The 19665-nt window shown below is 41.8% G+C and overlaps 1 protein-coding gene and 1 long non-coding RNA gene across 3 annotated transcripts in view; one reads left to right on the plus strand and one right to left on the minus strand.

Moving 5' to 3' along the window:
* Positions 1–6847, minus strand: part of LOC134018342 (1,4-alpha-glucan-branching enzyme-like) — a 177778-nt gene extending 170931 nt beyond the window's left edge. Inside the window, exons 1-2 of one of the 2 annotated variants that reach the window (XM_062458242.1) lie at positions 6732–6847; positions 6365–6464 (exon numbers count right to left, since the gene is read on the minus strand). In XM_062458242.1, the coding sequence (XP_062314226.1) occupies positions 6365–6459 (95 nt within the window). In that variant the 5' untranslated portion in view covers positions 6460–6464; positions 6732–6847. The other variant, XM_062458243.1, reaches the window with a different exon arrangement.
* Positions 1–19665, plus strand: part of LOC134018344 (uncharacterized) — a 223098-nt gene that overhangs the window by 49550 nt on the left and 153883 nt on the right. The gene's annotated exons all lie outside the window — the stretch shown is intronic.

The following is a 19665-nucleotide window of genomic DNA, read 5'->3' on the forward strand; positions in this document are numbered from 1 at the left end:
ACCGGTCTGCCAAATTTATTCGTTTTGATTCAACGATGAGGCTGCCTCTTGCAGGGGAAATTAGAAGACATCTATTTCATTCTACACTTCACTCGTATTTTCAGTTGTAAATGAGCAGCAAAAAAAAAAAAAAAATGCTTTTAAATCTATGTAATCTTTATAAATAATAAGTATGTATTTTTATATAAAATATACAGAAATATCAGTTGTAAAAATGTCATTCAAAAACGGACCCCTGTGCAACCGACGCAAGCAAGCACACCCTACAACTTCCCCAGAAATTGTACCCTCTCTAGTTTCAAATATGACTCAATTGATTAAATTGCTATGGTGTTAAACTCCGCAGGAAGAGGGACTTATTCCTCCCCCTGATCCTAGGGCCTCCACTTCAAGGCCAAGACAAATGGACACCTTCAACTTTTCTCCAAGTGTGCCTTGCAAAGGGACAATGTTTTGTTTCAGGCTGGAGCAGACAATGTGAGAGCCCTGTATAAAAGAATCCTGGAGCTCGATATAGAGTATAAGAGGCTCGATATATAGAGTATAAGAGGCTTTTAATAAAAACAAGGCTGGGGATAGAAAAACTGGAATATGAGAAGAGATAATACTGAATGAATGACACTAAACTTAGTTACGCTGACATTCTTTTTCTGTGTTCCTAGGAAAGGGATAACACGAGGATGTATTTGTTAAACTTTTTTCAACGTTTTGGCCTTTTAATACCATTTTGTGGCTTTTTTGTTGTGCCTTTTGAGTCTTGTGGGGGTTTTCACCATTTCTTTCATTCAATGTCCTATTTATTCTTTTTGAAAAACGCTATAAAAGTGAATGAAAAATCCAAATTTAATGAAAGTAGTGAAATTATCATTTAACTTGTGAAGAGCATTGTACGGTACCATACACATTGTTCTTTTTGGTTTGAAGTGTTTTGCCCAAATTTCTGATATGGAAATAGTTACTAAATGGCTCAAAGCAACCCAAGGACAACAAAAGGGGTTATGGGGAGACACCCCAGTGAATAGTAATAACATATCAACATGACACTACATAAAAGTATCCGTAGCGAAATAACGCAACGCTATGCATACCGTCTGTGGGACTGTGAGTGCACGACTTCGATGTGTCGCTTTGGCAACATACGGCTCCAGAAGCTGGCAAAGATACGCAATTCCCTCAGCTGAGAATCTATATATTTCATAAAGATAGTCATCATGGAATGCCAAAGGGATTTGTCGGTCTCTAAATGTTCTGGCTCTTCTGAGCGCACCTCTCACTATCCGCACACCAAGCTCCACAGGATGTTCTAAGAACGGTGACGCCATTATCCTCAAGAATGAATGGGTCAGTGGGCGGTGCTTTATCGGTTGATCTCTGATCTCCAACTTAACCTGCTCCCGACCAGGTTATGCGTTCAGCATGTGTTACCATGGCGATCTACTCCGGTAACAAGTGATCCACCGTCGTGATACAGAAAACCCTGGGTTGAACCTGAAAGCCAAATCTTGATTCGTAGTACAGGCCCCTGGAAGTGGACAAAAAGTTGCCACAGCGGTTACACTAAAAAAAACAGAGGAAAATGAGATGGCTGATTATAAACAAATGAAAGTAATCAACCCTGCAGATGACCCACTGGTCTGGTGGAGAAAACGGGAAGTACACCTGCCTATCCTTGCTCACTTTGCAAGACAGAATCTGAGCATTTCAGCTTCGAGCTGTCCATCAGAACGCGTTTTCAGCACATCTGGTTTTATATGCAGTCCAATATTCATATTTCATGTTTGTAATTTGCTATTCCCCAATGGTGATTGCTAATGCTACAGTACTGATAATCGTCAATAATGATGTTGTGTTTGTTGCTAGCGATAAAAGGTTTATTGAAAGGTCATTGAAGCACATCATGTAAGAGTCACTAATGTTAAAGGTGACATGACATGAAAACTTCACTTTAGGTTATTTAACATTAATATGAGTTCCCCTAGCCTGCCTTTGGTCCCCCAGTGGCTAGAATTTTAGATAGGTGTAAACCAAGCCCTGGGTGTTCTTCTCCGCCTTTGAGAAAATGAAGGCTCAATTGCTCTGTTTGAAAATCTCCTCCTTGTGACGTCACAAGGAGGAAGGTTACCTTCACTCTCTCTGCTTTGCCCGCCCAGAGAATCTGTTTCCTCAACTTGAGCTAATACAAAACTGGCTTTGCTGAAATTAAATTCTGGATCAGTACTAACTCTCCTTCGTCCAGCTACTAACATCGGACAAGTAAGTTAACTAACGCTATATCATTTTGTAGCTTTACTGTATATGGTTACCTAGCTTGCTACCCTTAGAATGTGGCTGTAACAGCTCTGCAGCTAACAGCTGAGTTACTGTCGCTAATGTAAAGGTAGCATCAAGTATGTGTGTGAATACACATGCTGTAACGTGAGTGTTGTACACTTCTTTGGATAACCGCTCTGCTGTTGGTGTTATGGCGCGCGCGATATCCGTCTTTCCCCTCATTGAAATGACTGAGTGTGTACCTCTGCAAACCAGGGTTATCAGATGAGAATGGGCAAATTCGAGGCATCTTGCAGCAACGGGCTACAGCCGTTGCGATACATCCATTGTAAACATTAGTGCATGGTGCTCCGCTCCTCATTAGCATTTAAAGCTACAGACACCAAAACAGCGCGTTCTGAGGAAAGCTCTTTGTGGGACTGCTAGTAGTGGTTGTAATTCTGCACCAAGGCTGAATTTCGGGAAAGAGACTTCTGATACAGTATTAGGGGACCACTAAGGCCTATATAAAAGCATCCAAAAACAGCATGTCATGTCACCTTTAATGTATTTGTATCTGCAGCTCTTACGGTGTGTTCGCAAAACAAGGTTTGAATAAAAGGAATTGTGAACGTTAAAGAGACCATCTTTTCAACCGGGGATGCTACAGTTCTCTCAGGGTTAAACTTATTATTGACAGTACATCTCCACAGCCATATGGGGCGTTATACTAAACTGAGCACTATGTGTAGGTCAAGTCGGAGCCCTTCTGGTCAAGCCTACGTCAGACAAAATAACCGCTGTATGTTGAGAATAGGGATGGGTATCGAGAACCGGTTCTTGTTTAGAACTGGTTCCCAGTGAATCGATAGCAAAATTCCTGAACGATTCTGTTAACGATTCTCTGTGCCGTTGCGCATGTGCAAACTCTTATAGTTTATTCAGACAGACTGCAGCAAACATGGCAACTAGGAAGAAGCGTTCTAAAGTTTGGTTGTATTTCACACGACAAAATGACAACAACGCCACTTGTAACGCGTGTAAAAAGTATATTTCGTGGAAGGGAGGAAATACTACAAATATGAAGAAGCATTTGAACACACAGCATGGAATGAAGTTACTGGAACGTCATGTGTTCGATGCATGCAGCAGCGCAGCTAACGTTTGCGCTTCATCTCTAACTATCTAAGGTACAGCTTAACTGCTCAAAAGTGATCACAACCACTTGTTACTGTGTGAAGCAATTTGCTTTTATTGTGTGTAGTCGATCTAGTTATCTTCTGTCCCGTCGTTTGAAGCATACATTTTAGCTCCGGCATTCGTCTCCCATTAGTATTGATCGCATTGATCATTTCACATTATCAGGGCGGCGTGTGTTATCAGCAAACGTTCGCGTGTTCCATTATTAAACTGAGCATATCGATTTTTAATCCATTATTAAACTTAGCATTTTAATTGTTTAACCTTATAATAGTCCTGTTAAATGTGGCTGAAAACGCCTAAACAACATACCCAAAGTACATTGAAAGCTGTTGTTGAACCATTTGGAGTACATGCATGTAAATGGTCTCTTTTGAAAGGTGACACTGAAGTTATTTCGCCTGTTGTTAGGACCCCTGTAAGTCCTACTGGTGTTGAGTAATAGAAGCTTGAACACAAGGAAACTGAAAGTTTCTATCTCCGACTAGATTTTGTTTTGAAAAGAGGCCTGAAGAGGCCTAGAGGTGGTAGGTATTAGCTCATTTCAGAGCCAGTCAAAGCCAGTTTGAGAAAATTGTTTAGAACGAGTGTGTGTGTGTGGGGGGGGGGGGGGGGTGCAGGACGCACAGACTTAGTTGGCTGTAGAGGGGAAAATCGATAAGGAATCGAATCGATAAGCAGGAATTGATAAGGAGTCGGAATCGTTAAAATCTTATCAATACGCATCCCTAGTTGAGAATGTGTTGATCTGAGTAGCATGTGCCACTGCCGCTATAGTCGTTTTTTTTTACATTTATTTCCAACTTTTCATTTTACTTTAGTTTCACATGGCTAGTTAAAACATCAACATGGATCGTTTTGTTGTCAGAAAAAGAGGTCTTGAATCAGAACCACTTATTGCTAGCATTGCTGCTAGGCAAGCTCCCGCCAGCGAGACTAGCCATCCCGATCGTATTGTACCCGCTGATGCCAAACACCTTGAGAAAAACTCCTGTGAGAGTAATGCCAGAGTGTCAAGAGATGAACCAGCTGAAAATAAAAGAAAATTGGTAACGAGAGGAAAACATTTTAAATTGTATATTTGCAAACACCTTTTTTCATATCATTTGGGTCGCGATGGTTTGTCATTTTGAAAATGTGGGGCGACAATTTTTTGGGGGAAAACCACTGTTCTAGACTGACAGGTCAATTTAGACGGTCTAGTTCTCTTGTCACAGAACCTCAAGAAGGCAAAGGAACTGAGTAAAAAATTAAAGCTATAAAGAGACAAGGATTAGGCTAGATGTTATGCAGTGCAACATGTCTGTAATGTGTCACTGAGAACAAACCACACCATATAGGGTTGTTATAAATCGTTAATCGATTACAACTGTAATTGAAGAGGATGTGTTTAAATGGTAAAGGTTACATTTGAATTTTAAAATGATATACTTAATGTTCAAATAATGTGTTCATATGTGATTTCTTTATCAAAATATATTTCATTTTCAGTTGTATATTTCTAAGTATTGTGTTTATTTAGAGCTCATTTTATTTATGCTTTTAATTTGTAATTTAATTTCAATTAAATCATTCGTATTGTTACCGTATCGAGTACCGCAATACTACACTTGGTATCAGCATTGAAGTATCGTGCCAACACTAATATCTATTGCTTTTCACATTGGGCCAGCACTTTGCAGATTACATGTTTATTTCACTCCTAAGTGTATTAATCAATAAATTGGCTTCTTTACGGAACAAACTAAGTACAAAAATACATATTTCAATATGCAATATAATAGAATTCAAGAAGACAGTGGGTCAGTAAGTGTAACTACAATCAAAAATAGTTGAATGTTCACCCTTCAAACTATAAATCCATCCTACTCTTTGCCAGTAATCTACACTGTTGTTGGTAGTGTCATCTGCTGACCTTGCTACTTGGCCAGTTATCATGTTCAAACAAGTTTAGGGATTCTCAATATATGTACTAAAGATTGTAGACAGCACAGTTATCACTGCAGCTTGATAATGTGACCCATCACATCAAAAATAACACGTACATGAACGCTCAAGCAGCTCCTCTGCTACCATGCTCCATTCTGTTGTTTAGACATTTTTGTTGACCACGAGAATGGGGATCTGAGCTGTAATGTAAAAACATATTTGACAACCTGGGATCTCTGACAACAAGTGGCAAAACTGTCCTCTAGAAAACATAGGCTACTAACACTTCAAAGATACTGTATGCTTGTTGTTCATCTGATGTGTGTGGGGTGGCATAAAGCGGAGGAGGCCTAAATATTTTCAAGTGGATCCTATATTTAACTTTTTAGTAGGCTACTGAGTTGGCACCACGTGCAGACATGTAAATACCTACAATTATTTTAATCAAGTCATTTCCAATTGTCAATGTGTCGAAAATGACGTTCATTCAAGAGAGATAACTTTGACGGACCCGGTGTCTGGAAGAACGAAAAAGGGGTCGGAAATGTTCACGGTCGGTACTATTTTGCAACACCGTAGAATTGCCCGTCCACCGGACAAGAACGTTAACAAACACAAATGTCTCTCAGTTTAAGGGGCTCATTGGTGGGCGTTACTGAAGCCAATTATTTCATAGTGGCCAGACTACCCTGGGCAAAACTGTTGAACCGTGTATGGAAAAAGACATGGCAAAGTAGAACACACAATTACATCATTTTTAAATGTGCGACATAACATAGCTAACCTCACCTCATACGACCGCGACGCAGGCATGCAGCAACCCCGCATCGAATGTCAAGCCTGTGAATAGACTACCCTACTACTACTAGATTTGATATTGTGTTGTGCATTTTTACGAAAATACATCATGGTCCCAACTCAATTCTGACTGCTAAGCACAACATGCAAAAATGATTTTTCGGTACCACTAAACTAAACACTTTACCTCCTCTTGAAGTCATTCTGGTACGGCTTCAGATATGGATCCATTTGAAGAAGGTTGTTGAACTCAGGAACAGCAACATCCTCCGAATCGGCCATTGCCTCTGCAGTCAAAACCAATCGAGAACTAGAATCAATCGCTGCTTGGAGAGGACGTACGCACGGAAAAGTAACTAGCGAATCATGGTCTGTCTAATAAATAGCGAGGAAACGATTGCATATTCAACAGACATTCGACTGTTGTCTTCACTAACACAGCTGTTCAATTAAACTTGGTATTTCTGAGTTTTAATTTAATAATCTCCTAAATTAATCATAAGTGTACAGAACAGCGTCAACCATCTATGCATGCTATTGTGACGCCAACATACCCACTCCGTTTTGACGTTGGGACTGCCTTCACGTGCTATCGGAATTATGGGCTGTTTATAGGGTGGTCAGAAGCATGACCCTGAAAAGGAGGGCACTTGGGTCCAAAAAGGAGGACAAAGGGTCCAAAAGGAGGACAATCCCAAAAAGTTGTCTTTGGTGAGACACGTTTTCTGTTGTCCTTGGTAAGACAAGTTTAGTCAAAAGATAAATAAGAAAATAAGAAAGTACCATTACCCAAACTATTTAAATTGTAATAGAAATTAAAATATATAATTTGGTCAGCTCAGCAGCGGTTGTTTTATCATCCGCTGTTGTTGAGTGTTGTGTTCGGAGCAAAAAATGATGTTAACCCTGTAAGGGTTGTAAAATTACAACGTCACTTTTAGCCCTCCCAAAAACAAATTAGCAAAAAAAAAAATAGGGGAAAAAACACATGTACATGTACCAATGTGTCTTATTGTATTGCCTTGCAATGCCATTGGATACTAAATGTGTATATAGATCTGGCCATAAGGTCATGAACCCAGGAGTCAGGTGGCTGAGCGGTGAGGGAGTCGTGCTAGTAATCTGAAGGTTGCCAGTTCGATTCCCGGCCGTGTCAAATGATGTTATGTCCCTGGGCAAGGCACTTCACCCTACTTGCCCTGGGGGGAATGTCCCTGTACTTACTGTAAGTCGCTCTGGATAAGAGCGTCTGCTTAATGACTAAATGTAAATGTAACTCATTCTACCAGCAAACGTTCCTGGAAGTGAATCTCCTTGTTTCATTTGACTGGATATATCAACATTGAAGTAAGTAAATTCTATGAAAAAAATTATTGGGTGATTGTTAGAATATGTAGGCCTAGTTCATGTAAATACTAAGTTATTGTGAAATTCATGCATCACATTTGATTTTCAGCTTGTTTTGTCTTTGTTGTAATTTTACAACGTTGGGTGAAAGTGGTAGCTAAAATAGCATGTGCACCTTGCACACTACATGGAGACATTACACTTCTCGAATGTTCAGATACAGTATAAATACTTACAGAAATATAATGTATTTGATGATTCACACTTTACAAATGGGTTATTTGTTATAATTTTCAATTTAGACCAGATTTGAATAATTCATAATCAATGTTATTTTTATGTTAGCAGTGAAATATAGTCAACTGTTTTTTTTTAAATCTGGACTTTGTTTGCCCAAATATCTGTTTGTTGCACAAGGCAGATACTGTTGGAGGATGGTTGTTTAGGGACAAGAGTAAATGTTTTGGAATGTGGGGGCTGCATGTATGGTGCATTGTTCAGGGACAGGTGTGAATGTTCTGCAATATGGGGATGTAAGAGGTCTGGGGGGTTGTATCTTCCTTTTAGAATGTTAAGTAGAGAGCACATTAGGCTAGCCAGATAGTATTGTGTGCCATCAGTGGAATGTATTGCATGAATAGGATTAATTTGCATTGGAATTAGTTATACTTGAACATACTCTAACTATTATTTCCATTTCAGAATGACACCAGCAAGGAGAGTTTAATTCAGTGTGCATGATGTCATTGATGCTATCCAAAATGGAGAGAGTGATGTTGACATGGAATCAGACACCAGTGATTCGAGTGATGAGGAGGTGGTCGAAAATGAAGAGGAAATGGAAAAAGAGAATCAGAGACCCACTGATTGTCCAACTGATGATGATGAGGATGATGATGATGATGATGATAAGGACATCGAGCAAACCAATACAAGACAACCAAACCGCAACATATGCGCTGTCAAATGGTATGACAACAGGGCAGTCACACTTGTCATCCTTTGTTGGCATTGATCCTGTGCAAAAGATTCAACGCTGGAACAAAACCACAAAATCCTACATTTGAAGTTGAGAGACTTCATATTGTGGGTGCATACAACCAATAAATGGGCGGTGTGGATTTGCTGGACTCATTTGCAGCCAAATACAAGTTCCCCATGAAATCGCGCCGCTGATACAGTTACATCTTCTGGCACACTATCACCATTGCTGTGATCAACTCCTGGCTCTACAAACGGGACTGCAAAGCTCTCAATATTCCAAAGAAAAATATGTTGAACAGCAGATTGTTTCAGACGCAACTAGCTTCCTCTCTCATCCTGACAAACACAGCTGTCAACACACCAAGGCGAGGGCGGCCATCTTCAGCCAGTGGGTGCCCTTTGACATCGATAACAGTGACACCTCAGAGACCTGTGACTGCTCAGAAGAGACCATCCTCAGGTAATGGGGGTCCACCAAATGGGGTCCCAGCCAAGAGGGCATGTGAACCACCAACGGATGTGCGCAGGGACATGGTCCCACATTTCCCGGTGAAGACAACGAGAGGACGCTGCAGACACTGCATAAAAGGATATTCTAATACGCTCTGCAGAAAGTGCAATCTCCGTCTCTGCTTTTCAGAGGAAAGGAACTGCCTTTGGAAATACCATTTCAAGTGAACAATGGCACTGGTTCTTTGAAGTTTTCATTTTGTTTTGTATAATATTTATCTTTTTATTTTTTATTTTATATAAATTCTGATTCATCAAAATATGACTGTTGGGTGATTTTTATTAATGGAATATACTGTTATAGTGCTATGTAAGCAATCCACACTCCAAATTAACCATTAGTTGTTTTGTGTATTTGTTCTGACAGTTGGAGAGGAAATGCTGAAATTCTGCTCCCAACTAGGCCCAATGTTTCCCTAAAAACTAACAAAAACACATTCACTCCCACCACAATACTACAAAATTCCAAAACTCTACAACGAGACAAGAGCTATCATCAGTGCACAAATAGCACAAAATCCATTATTCTCATGCACAACCGATCTCTGGACCAGCAGGGCTACTGACACATACATGACTGTGACAATGTAGTTTATCACTGAATCATGGCAAATTCAGTCATGGTGCTTAGGATGCACAGCTTTGTTTTCAGAGCACAGCTGATAGTAGCACTGGAAGAGATTGTAACCAATGTTTCCCCTACCATTATATTAGGGGGGCGCCCCGCCCCCCCAACAAAATATATATTTTTTTTTATTAGTGGTGGGCCGTTATCGGCGTTAACGCGTTGCCTCTTATCGGCTATAAAAAAAATATCGCCGTTAATCTATTCTCAAAGTTGGGTTGGGAGCTGGGTCTATACTACGCAAGCTATGATGACTTTCACCTTGATATTTTAGCGCGGATGTATACCTAGCCGAATTGCACTGTAGGGGGCGAGAACGAGTCTTCGAACCTGTGTGTATGCCTTGTGTATGAAATTATCACATTAAACGTGACGTGCTAACATGGATGCAGCTATGAAGCCGCCTGGTTTGTTTCAGGGAAAATGTATTTTTAAGAAGTTTCCCAATGGAAACCTCGACAAGACTAAGGTTTTTTGCACCTTGTGCTATGCGGAATTAGTTTATTGTAGGAGTTCTTCCAGTCTCAAATATCACCTAAACGCAAAGCATCCCTTAGCTAATGCGGAAGATGCCGGGCCAAGCACTGATGTAGCGCAGGGGAAGAGTCGTCGTCAAACTACGATGTTTGAGTGCAACCGAGGCAAGCCCATCAGCACAGCTCTATCAGCCAAGCTAACTAATCTAATAAACAGTTAATAAACACAAGTACATCTTATTGAACATAATTTATTTCATCACCAATTATCATAGTAGAACAGCTTTCTCAAGCAGTTTGTGATGCATTTTGGAAACAGGAGATGAGCTCCTGGTCTAATGCGCCACCTGGCTTGAGAAACCCGTTCTCAAAGACTTACTTTTAGTCATTATTTGGGTAGCACACATATTCTGAATGCCTTCGGCGGAATTCAAATGAGCCATTTTAATCTAGATTAATCTAGATTAACGCCAAGATTACAGTGAGATTAATCTAGATTTTAAAAATTAATCTATGCCCACTACTAATTTTTATATGTATATAGCGCCCGATCACAAAATAAGGCATTTAAGGTTACCTTTCCTATAAAACAGATATATAGCTTGCTCTTTTATTAAACAAACTAAATGGCCGTATGGTATTTATCTTATTTACACAACGGCATGTCATTTCTGTCTCGACATGGTCGCCGTGTCAATGGAGCGATCCCAGACCCTCTGTACAAATGAAATGTACGAGGGTCTGGTTAGGACCAGGCTACTTTGGTCCCCCAGTGGCTAGAAATTTCGATAGGTGTAAACCAAGCCCTGGGTATTTTTCTCCGCCTTTGAGAAAATTAAAGCTCAAATGCTCCGATCTGAAAATCTTCCCCTTATGTTGTCATAAGGGGAAAGGTTACCTCCCCTTTCTCTGCTTTGCCCGCACAGAGAATTTGGCCCACCAATGAGAAAATGAGCTACAACAGTGCGAGCGCCATATTGTTTTTTCCTCAAGAGACATCATGGCTTGCAATGGCAGTTAGCCCCGCCTCTCTCCTCCTCATAGCATTTAAAGCTACAGACACAGAAATGGCACGTCCTAAGGAAAGCTTTTTTTGGGAAATTTCGGGAATGAGACTTCAGATAGAGTATTAGGGGACCACTAAGGCCTATATAAAAGCATCCAAAAACAGCATGCCATGGGACCTTTAATTACTTGCCATCTTTAAACCACATGCCTTCTTGTTTTCTTTAACATTGATTGGGATAGATTTACTGCAATAGAAAATACAGTAGGCCTACATTATGAAGTGCAAAATGAATTTATTTGAGATTTCAACATACTATGGTTGGGCAGATGGGCAGACTCCTGAACTCTTAAGGAAAATTAACGCCGAAATGCAGTCGGGAGTGCTGCTGCGTTACGGGATATGTAGGCCCTACCTGTCTCTACACTTCACGTGCTTCATACTGTCATTGTGAAGCTTCGATGTTTTGTGTTTGAATTGTTTTGACGCTGTTACAAATTTGGACAGTCCTGCAATTGAAGGCCCATCGAATTTACAGTACATACAGGGCATTGCTCTGTCTTGGTAGCTTAACCATTGCCGCTGCTGTCAGTAGTGCTAGTACTTTTGAAACAAGTATTGCCTCATTTTCCTGGCAATACTACTTTTTCGCAGACCGTATGAGGTTTATTTAATTTAGAAGACTTAAGTAAACTGTAATGACAACCACATTTGATGTAGTGAGGAATCTTAAGCGATGCTAAAACATTAGACTATTCAATAGGCTACACGTTGCGCCTTGCACTGGCGAAAAAGTTTGGAAATACTACTGATACTCTGGTGATGGCACCTATGACCACTGGTATTCTTCGAGCCACTGGTGTCAAAATTCATATGTCCGTATCATTCTCACTCACATGCTCCGTAGCTACATGGCGAATTGTCCGCTTCATTTTAACACGTCAGATTGAGTAGCCTATATGCGATTGTTGCGTGCGTCTTGACGAGAGGTTGATTGAGAGGTTCTTTTAAAATCAACTTTAGGCTAGCCGCTACACCATTCCGGGAGGGGGGCGGGGGGTGAAGGATTCAAAGTCTTTGTGTCTATTCCAATATGTAATGATGGTATTCAATGACACAAATCTGTGTTCTAGAAAGAGTGGTCTGGAGTCGCAGAGGTCCGATAATATCAGCTTTAATGCAGCAGTTGGAAATCAACAATTACAGAGCTCTGGGGTTGTCTAAGTTTCCCTACCCGCAACAGAGTTTGGGCTGGTTCACGAAGTCCAACTGGCTATCTGTCCCTCCCCAGCATATATTTATACAGTGCAATTGAAACACAAGTATCAAAAAAGGGTTCAGCTTGTTCTCTCGTGCGTCAGGGAGTTGTTCTTGCCTACGCGCGTCCCACCTGCTCGGGGGCCGTCTCCACCCGGTTTCAAGGTTGTTTCTGAAAATGAAGAGATAGAGACACAAAGAACAGCCTGCTTCCCACACCCAGTGTGAGACCCAATGTTTAAGCCTGAGCACACTTTTAAGTTCATAACTTTAATAAGCACAATGCATAACTTTAATAAGCACAACATATTCTTTAATCCCTCTTTTGATCTCTGAAAACACCAGAGATCAATCAACATAGCCCGGACCAACCACCGCCTCCTCGTCCTGGTCAGCCAGCCCCAGCAATGGCATTTGGAACCCCTTCGTCGGGTTCTCCTCAGCCGAGACAATGATCCTGTTACACAGGGACCTGATACATGGGATACAGCAACAATCATGTTGATATTGATATAGCACACTCTTAAGTAAAATAGCGGAAACCTTCTTAGTCCAGTACAATTCTAGTGTGGTCAAGCAGTATCACTCTTGACCTAGTCGTAACCCTCTTTTCCGGACTCTCACATTCGTAGCAATAGCAAAAGGTTCACTGGCCCTTCTCCACCAACTCCTGCAACATACGACTGGATTCTGGAGCAGCACAACACATGCTCCAGTGGTACCACGTACTTCCTTTCCCCAGCACCCTTAGGGCGTGCAAGGTTCTCTCGATGACCTTGAATGGTCCTGTCCATAAATGTACAACAGGCTTCCCCGAACATCTGATGATGTATTGGGGCAGGTGGGACAGGGTCTTCAAGGGGAAGGGGGGGGGCCAGACCACTCCTAGGTCTGATGGGGCATAGGGGCAGATGGGGCAGGGTGTCCAGGGGAATGGGGCCTTAGAACAGGGGTTAGGTAGTCAGACCGGCCGGTCTGACTCGTCCTGAAGCAGAAAAGAGTTACAGTCCCAGCTTCACCTTATCTCCCATGATCAAGCAGTAACTGAGTCAAATGAGATGCGAACAGTCGAACACCAATGATTAAACACAGATATTGAAATCAAGAACCCATTTCAGGATTTAAAGTGGATATTTTTAAAGTTCAAATAAATCCCTCCTTTCACACCCTTATAGGGTGTGACAACAAACCCAAATTCAAAAAATATCCCATTACCGATTACACAATGTTGACATACAATAATGATGAGACTATGCAGCGTTATAGCCAAGTGGTGTGGACACACTGGACACAGTGGGAAAACCCTAATGATGTTATAGGGGAAAACCCACCGTCACTCCAGAGTGGACATTCGACATCCATGTATCCACAGCAGACCTGAACATGCTCACAGGCCCCCTTCACCACATACATACAACTTTAGCCAAGCTTTTAGAATTGTAATAAAATAAAATAAATTCGAAACAAATAGAAAAACCAGAAATTAGACAGGATATTTTAAAGTTCTCATAAGATCCCTCCTTTCATTGATAACTTTAATCAATACCCAATCTCCTCGTTTGACTCCTCCACTCTTTGGTTTACTGCTTCACCTGGAACAGAATTTAGCAGAAGACATCTCTTTTCTAGTTAGCATTTTTTTATAAAATTGGTTAACCATTTGATTCGCCTCTTCATCATGCTATGTGAAAGGTTTAAGTTGTGGTATTACATATGATCTCCAATAAATCAATTCAAATGGTGTTATGCACCTGGTATAGGACTGGGAAAGACTTCAATTCACATAGTAAACATACTGTATCTATAATGACCAGGCAGTATTTTCCCTTCAGTTTTCTTATTGTTGAGCAAACACATGTAACAGCATCTAATAACGAGCCCCCATATTCAACTCCTATTAGTCATGCCTAGAAATGACAATCTGTTTCTTTGTTCCCTTCTTTAGAAAATCAACTGTTAGTCTAATTTCTTTCACTCCAAAAAACCTTTTCTGTCTTTTAAAACAGTTAAGTTTAAGACCAATATTGTTTTAGATTCTCTATTTTACCAAATCACACCTCTTTTTATCAAAGATATGATAAAAGCAATTTTCATTATGCCAAACCAGAATCTGTATGCTTCTTAAATGAAATATAGACCAAATAATGTTCTTAATGCAGCTATTAACCAAACTTTTTTCCCAAATATATTTTCTATAAAGGTCAGATAGGTAGAACTTCATAACTCGTTTTGCTGCAGTTCAAAACGAGCCAATTAGCTCAAACCATCATAACCACAATTTATCAGACTTGATGAGTGTTCCCAAATTATTTCAGAACTGAATGTTATAATAATCCTCTTCATGCACTAATACCATTTATTAATACAACATTATCACAGCCTAACTGTTTATCCCAAACAGTATGCCAGGCTCTGATAAAACTCTCAAATAAAACTTAAAACCAAATTACAATTAAACTCCAAATAAAAGTACATTTAGTTATGTTCTCTTTCTAATTTTTAACCAAATTATATCTAATACCTTTATCAAAACTCTTAAAAACCCTAGACTTTACTATTTTGACTTAAAATGTTATCCCATATACCATCAAAGTATATTCATAGTTTCCTCTTCAAAACATCAGTGTTTAAACCAATCATCTCTTCACATCCACAAAACGTTCTTGTTTTATTTCATAACCTTCCATGATCCTCTCTAAACCAATCCTTTATGTAACTTTCCAATTGCTTCCTCATAATTTTTCACTTACATTTCCTCAAACCATTCTTTGACCAACACAGCTGGTTTGCTCTAGTATAACTCTTCCAATTGTATTAGAACCAATTTATAAACCAGGGGTATATCCTCTGGGATAACCTTTGTAAGATCTCAACGTAACTGACTCTTTTAGCCCCCACCTTTCTCCATCTCTCCTCGGGATTTCTTTAACTTCTTGGTCAAAGGAAAAAACACACCACACTCCTCTCTATTTTTATTCAACTCAATCTGACTCAACACAAATAGACAGTGTTCAGGGACTCTAACCCTTGGAGAGGACTCTAACCTCCCTCTAGACAAAGACAAAAAGTTCAGGGACTCTAACCCTTGGAGAGGACTCTAACCTCCCCTTGGACAAAGACAACGAGTTTAGGGACTCTAACCCCTGGAGAGGACTCTAACCTCCCCTTGGACAAAGACAACGAGTTTAGGGACTCTAACCCCTGGAGAGGACTCTAACCTCCCCTTGGACAAAGACAACGAGTTTAGGGACTCTAACCCCTGGAGAGGACTCTAACCTCCCCTTGGACAAAGACAACGAGTTTAGGAACTCTAACCCCTGGAGAGGACTCTAACCTCCCCTTGGACAAGGACAACGAGTTTAGGGACTCTAACCCCTGGAGAGGACTCTAACCTCCCCTTGGACAAGGACAACGAGTTTAGGGACTCTAACCCCTGGAGAGGACTCTAACCTCCCCTTGGACAAGGACAACGAGTTTAGGGACTCTAACCCCTGGAGAGGACTCTAACCTCCCCTTGGACAAGGACAACGAGTTTAGGGACTCTAACCCCTGGAGAGGACTCTAACCTCCCCTTGGACAAGGACAACGAGTTTAGGGACTCTAACCCCTGGAGAGGACTCTAACCTCCCCTTGGACAAGGACAACGAGTTTAGGGACTCTAACCCCTGGAGAGGACTCTAACCTCCCCTTGGACAAGGACAACGAGTTTAGGGACTCTAACCCCTGGAGAGGACTCTAACCTCCCCTTGGACAAGGACAACGAGTTTAGGGACTCTAACCCCTGGAGAGGACTCTAACCTCCCCTTGGACAAAGACAACGAGTTTAGGGACTCTAACCCCTGGAGAGGACTCTAACCTCCCATTGGACAAGGACAACGAGTTTAGGGACTCTAACCCCTGGAGAGGACTCTAACCTCCCCTTGGACAAGGACAACGAGTTTAGGGACTCTAACCCCTGGAGAGGACTCTAACCTCCCCTTGGACAAGGACAACGAGTTTAGGGACTCTAACCCCTGGAGAGGACTCTAACCTCCCCTTGGACAAGGACAATACACAAAAACGGTTGATTTCCCACCACTGTTGGTTTGACTAGGTACGATGAAACATAGTAATCGTCTAAATTTGGTTCTCAGTTCCGAATAGCAGTACTTTGAATTAACAGGTGTCTGCTTACCTTTTTTTTATGTTGAGGCGCCTCTGACGATTACGTCTGCCTCCTCGTACCGGTGTATGGGTCTCTCTCCCGATCTGTCGGTCGGCCTCTGGACTCCCTCTTTTCAGCGTCGGGGTCACCATTTGAAGGATTCAAAGTCTTTGTGTCTATTCCAATATGTAATGATAGTATTCAATGACACAAATCTGTGTTCTAGAAAGAGTGGTCTGGAGTCGCAGAGGTCCGATAATATCAGCTTTAATGCAGCAGTTGGAAATCAACAATTACAGAGCTCTGGGGTTGTCTAAGTTTCCCTACCCGCAACAGAGTTTGGGCTGGTTCACGAAGTCCAACTGGCTATCTGTCCCTCCCCAGCATATATTTATACAGTGCAATTGAAACACAAGTATCAAAAAAGGGTTCAGCTTGTTCTCTCGTGCGTCAGGGAGTTGTTCTTGCCTACGCGCGTCCCACCTGCTCGGGTGCCGTCTCCACCCGGTTTCAAGGTTGTTTCTGAAAATGAAGAGATAGAGACACAAAGAACAGCCTGCTTCCCACACCCAGTGTGAGACCCAATGTTTAAGCCTGAGCACACTTTTAAGTTCATAACTTTAATAAGCACAATGCATAACTTTAATAAGCACAACATATTCTTTAGGGGTCGCGGGGCTAAAGACAACTTGATGTGTTGAATGCTCAGAGCACGTTTTAAAACACATTCTTAAAGCACACATTACTGTTTTAACAAATGCTCATAATAAATCATAGCATATTGCCTAAAACCTAAAGTAAGCACAAAAATAATCAGTGATACATTTGCGACCCATAAAATATTACGGTCGCAATGGCATTTCAAAAGGTCGCAAATGCGACCATTTCGGTCGCAGTCTAGTGCCCTGACATGACTATTGTTTCAATGTTAAACTTACTTGACAGCAGAACTTTATTTCTTAAAAGAACCGTTGGGGCGGGCCAGAAATGGCGGGCACACAGAAGGACAAGGCAGACAGACAATAAATATACAGTACAGGAAGACAGACAGACAGATGGACAACAGGCAATGAGACGAGAGGCAGACAAGTAGACAAATAGACTATGGAGGTCAATGTTAGAGAGAGATGACAGATGAATCTGACGAGACGTGTGTGTGTGTTGGAGGGGGGGGCATACATGCATAGAAGGGGAAGGTGCACACAGGGGAAGGACAGGGAAGATATATATATTATTAGTATTTTAATTTAAATTAAATAACTGAATGCCTTTATGAATGCTCTGACCACACTAGCTTACCGTTAGTTAGCCATTTTACAAACGTTAGCATGACTAACATGCATTTATTACCATGCACTTTCACAAAATTAAGCTAGAACTCCACTTTGGAGCATCCAAAGGTCAGGGCGTAATTCCATACTGGAAATACTGAAGATCCGTCCCATTTTGCTTTAAAGCAAAGAGCAATATGTACATATTGTACAATATATTTTCTATTTGTATAATTGTTATTGTGGATATGAATGCAGTATTTGAATATTAATTTGCGTTAAGCTACACAAATATTAGGTGCCCGGAAGCGTCACGATCGGCTACAAATGGCTCAAGGCTGTTCACACCTGGCTGTGACAACAATCACGCGGCAACATTTCACAGGTGACAAGCGCAGCCCCCCCGACGAACGATGGATACATCGGTAACAACACTTCCACCTGCCAAACACCCGTTGTGGGTCCTGGTGTGTGTGTGGGCCTCATTGAACCTCTCCTCCTGTGGTGGTGCTGGGTTAATTATCGGTGTCACGATGTAACTCCGGAGAGGGTAGCCACTGTCCCCGAGGAAGATGCTCCTGCCGAACTCTCCTCTACCAGCCTTCTGCCCCACCGCTGAGTTGGCCCACCCAAAGCTGTCGTGTGTGCCTCCTGGCTACCTGGCAACGATGTCCGTGATGAGGCCATCGTGGTCCACTGCCACCTGGGTGTTGATGGCAACGTAATGTTTCCTCCCAATCCAGCACTGATCCACCAGGGAGGGATTGTGGATTGGGATCAGTGTGCCATCCACGACACCAATTACCTGGGGGATCCCAGCCATGGCATGAAATCCACTGTGGACCCGGCGGACCACGTCCTGTGTGGTGGGCATTTGGATGTGTGTCCGGGCATGGCGCAGGAGGATCGGTGTCACGGCTGCCATACTCCGTGAAACCGATGCCTTGCTGAGGCCGGTGCCGTCCCCAACCACCTCCAGGAAGCTCCCCACTGCGTATAAACGCAGCGCGGCCAGAAGCTGCACCTCCGGGCTGAGGGCAAAATTGCAGCGGGTTGCCCTCCGGATGTGTGGTGACACTAGCGTGACGAGGCGTTGGATCTCCACACGGGGAAGCCGGTACTTGGACTGGACAGCCCGGTCAGACAGCACATTCAGTGGGGAGAAGTGCTGACGCACATAGGCATTTATATAAACTGTCTGGCTTCGCGCACGGCGACGCTGTTGATAGCAGCGAGAATATGCTGTATTGCAGCCATGGTGTCTCACACGCGTGGACTTCAGCAACGCCTTTATATTAGACTAGCAGGTGGAGCCTCTCTTGATGAGGTTCCAGCCGAGTTCAATTACACCTGTCAGTTTCCCTGATATCCGTGAAATACCACAGGGTTGTTGATGTTTTTATAGCTAATGTAAACTCATATTCAGATGCTGAATGTGTGTGAAAACGTAATGAGTGATAGTAATGATGATTCATTTTATTTATGTGCTACCGGAACACATGGGCAATTATTTCTTTTTATATCGTTATTTTTCTTCTTATGCTATTATTTTTATTGTTCTGCAGCTGTGGGCGCACATTTATCATCACGCATGGTTTTAGTATTCCTTTGAGTGTCAGATATAACTTTCCCTGACGCGGCTGAAGTGAGCGTTTGGTCGCTAAGAAGGCTGTTAAGAGTGGGACAGGTTGATCTTACATTTCCTTCTTAGTGAAAGATCTTCTTAAGCTAAGAACGACTCTGGGAAACACCTTCTTCTTTCACAGCACTCTTAGAACGCTCCTAAGAAGCTCCTTAGTGCTTAAGAGCTTCTTAACAAATCTGGGAAACCCGGCCATTTTCAGTATATTTACCCGTTAAGGAGTAGC

Source organism: Osmerus eperlanus, chromosome 4, assembly GCF_963692335.1.
Source record: "Osmerus eperlanus chromosome 4, fOsmEpe2.1, whole genome shotgun sequence".
Taxonomy (NCBI): domain Eukaryota; kingdom Metazoa; phylum Chordata; class Actinopteri; order Osmeriformes; family Osmeridae; genus Osmerus; species Osmerus eperlanus.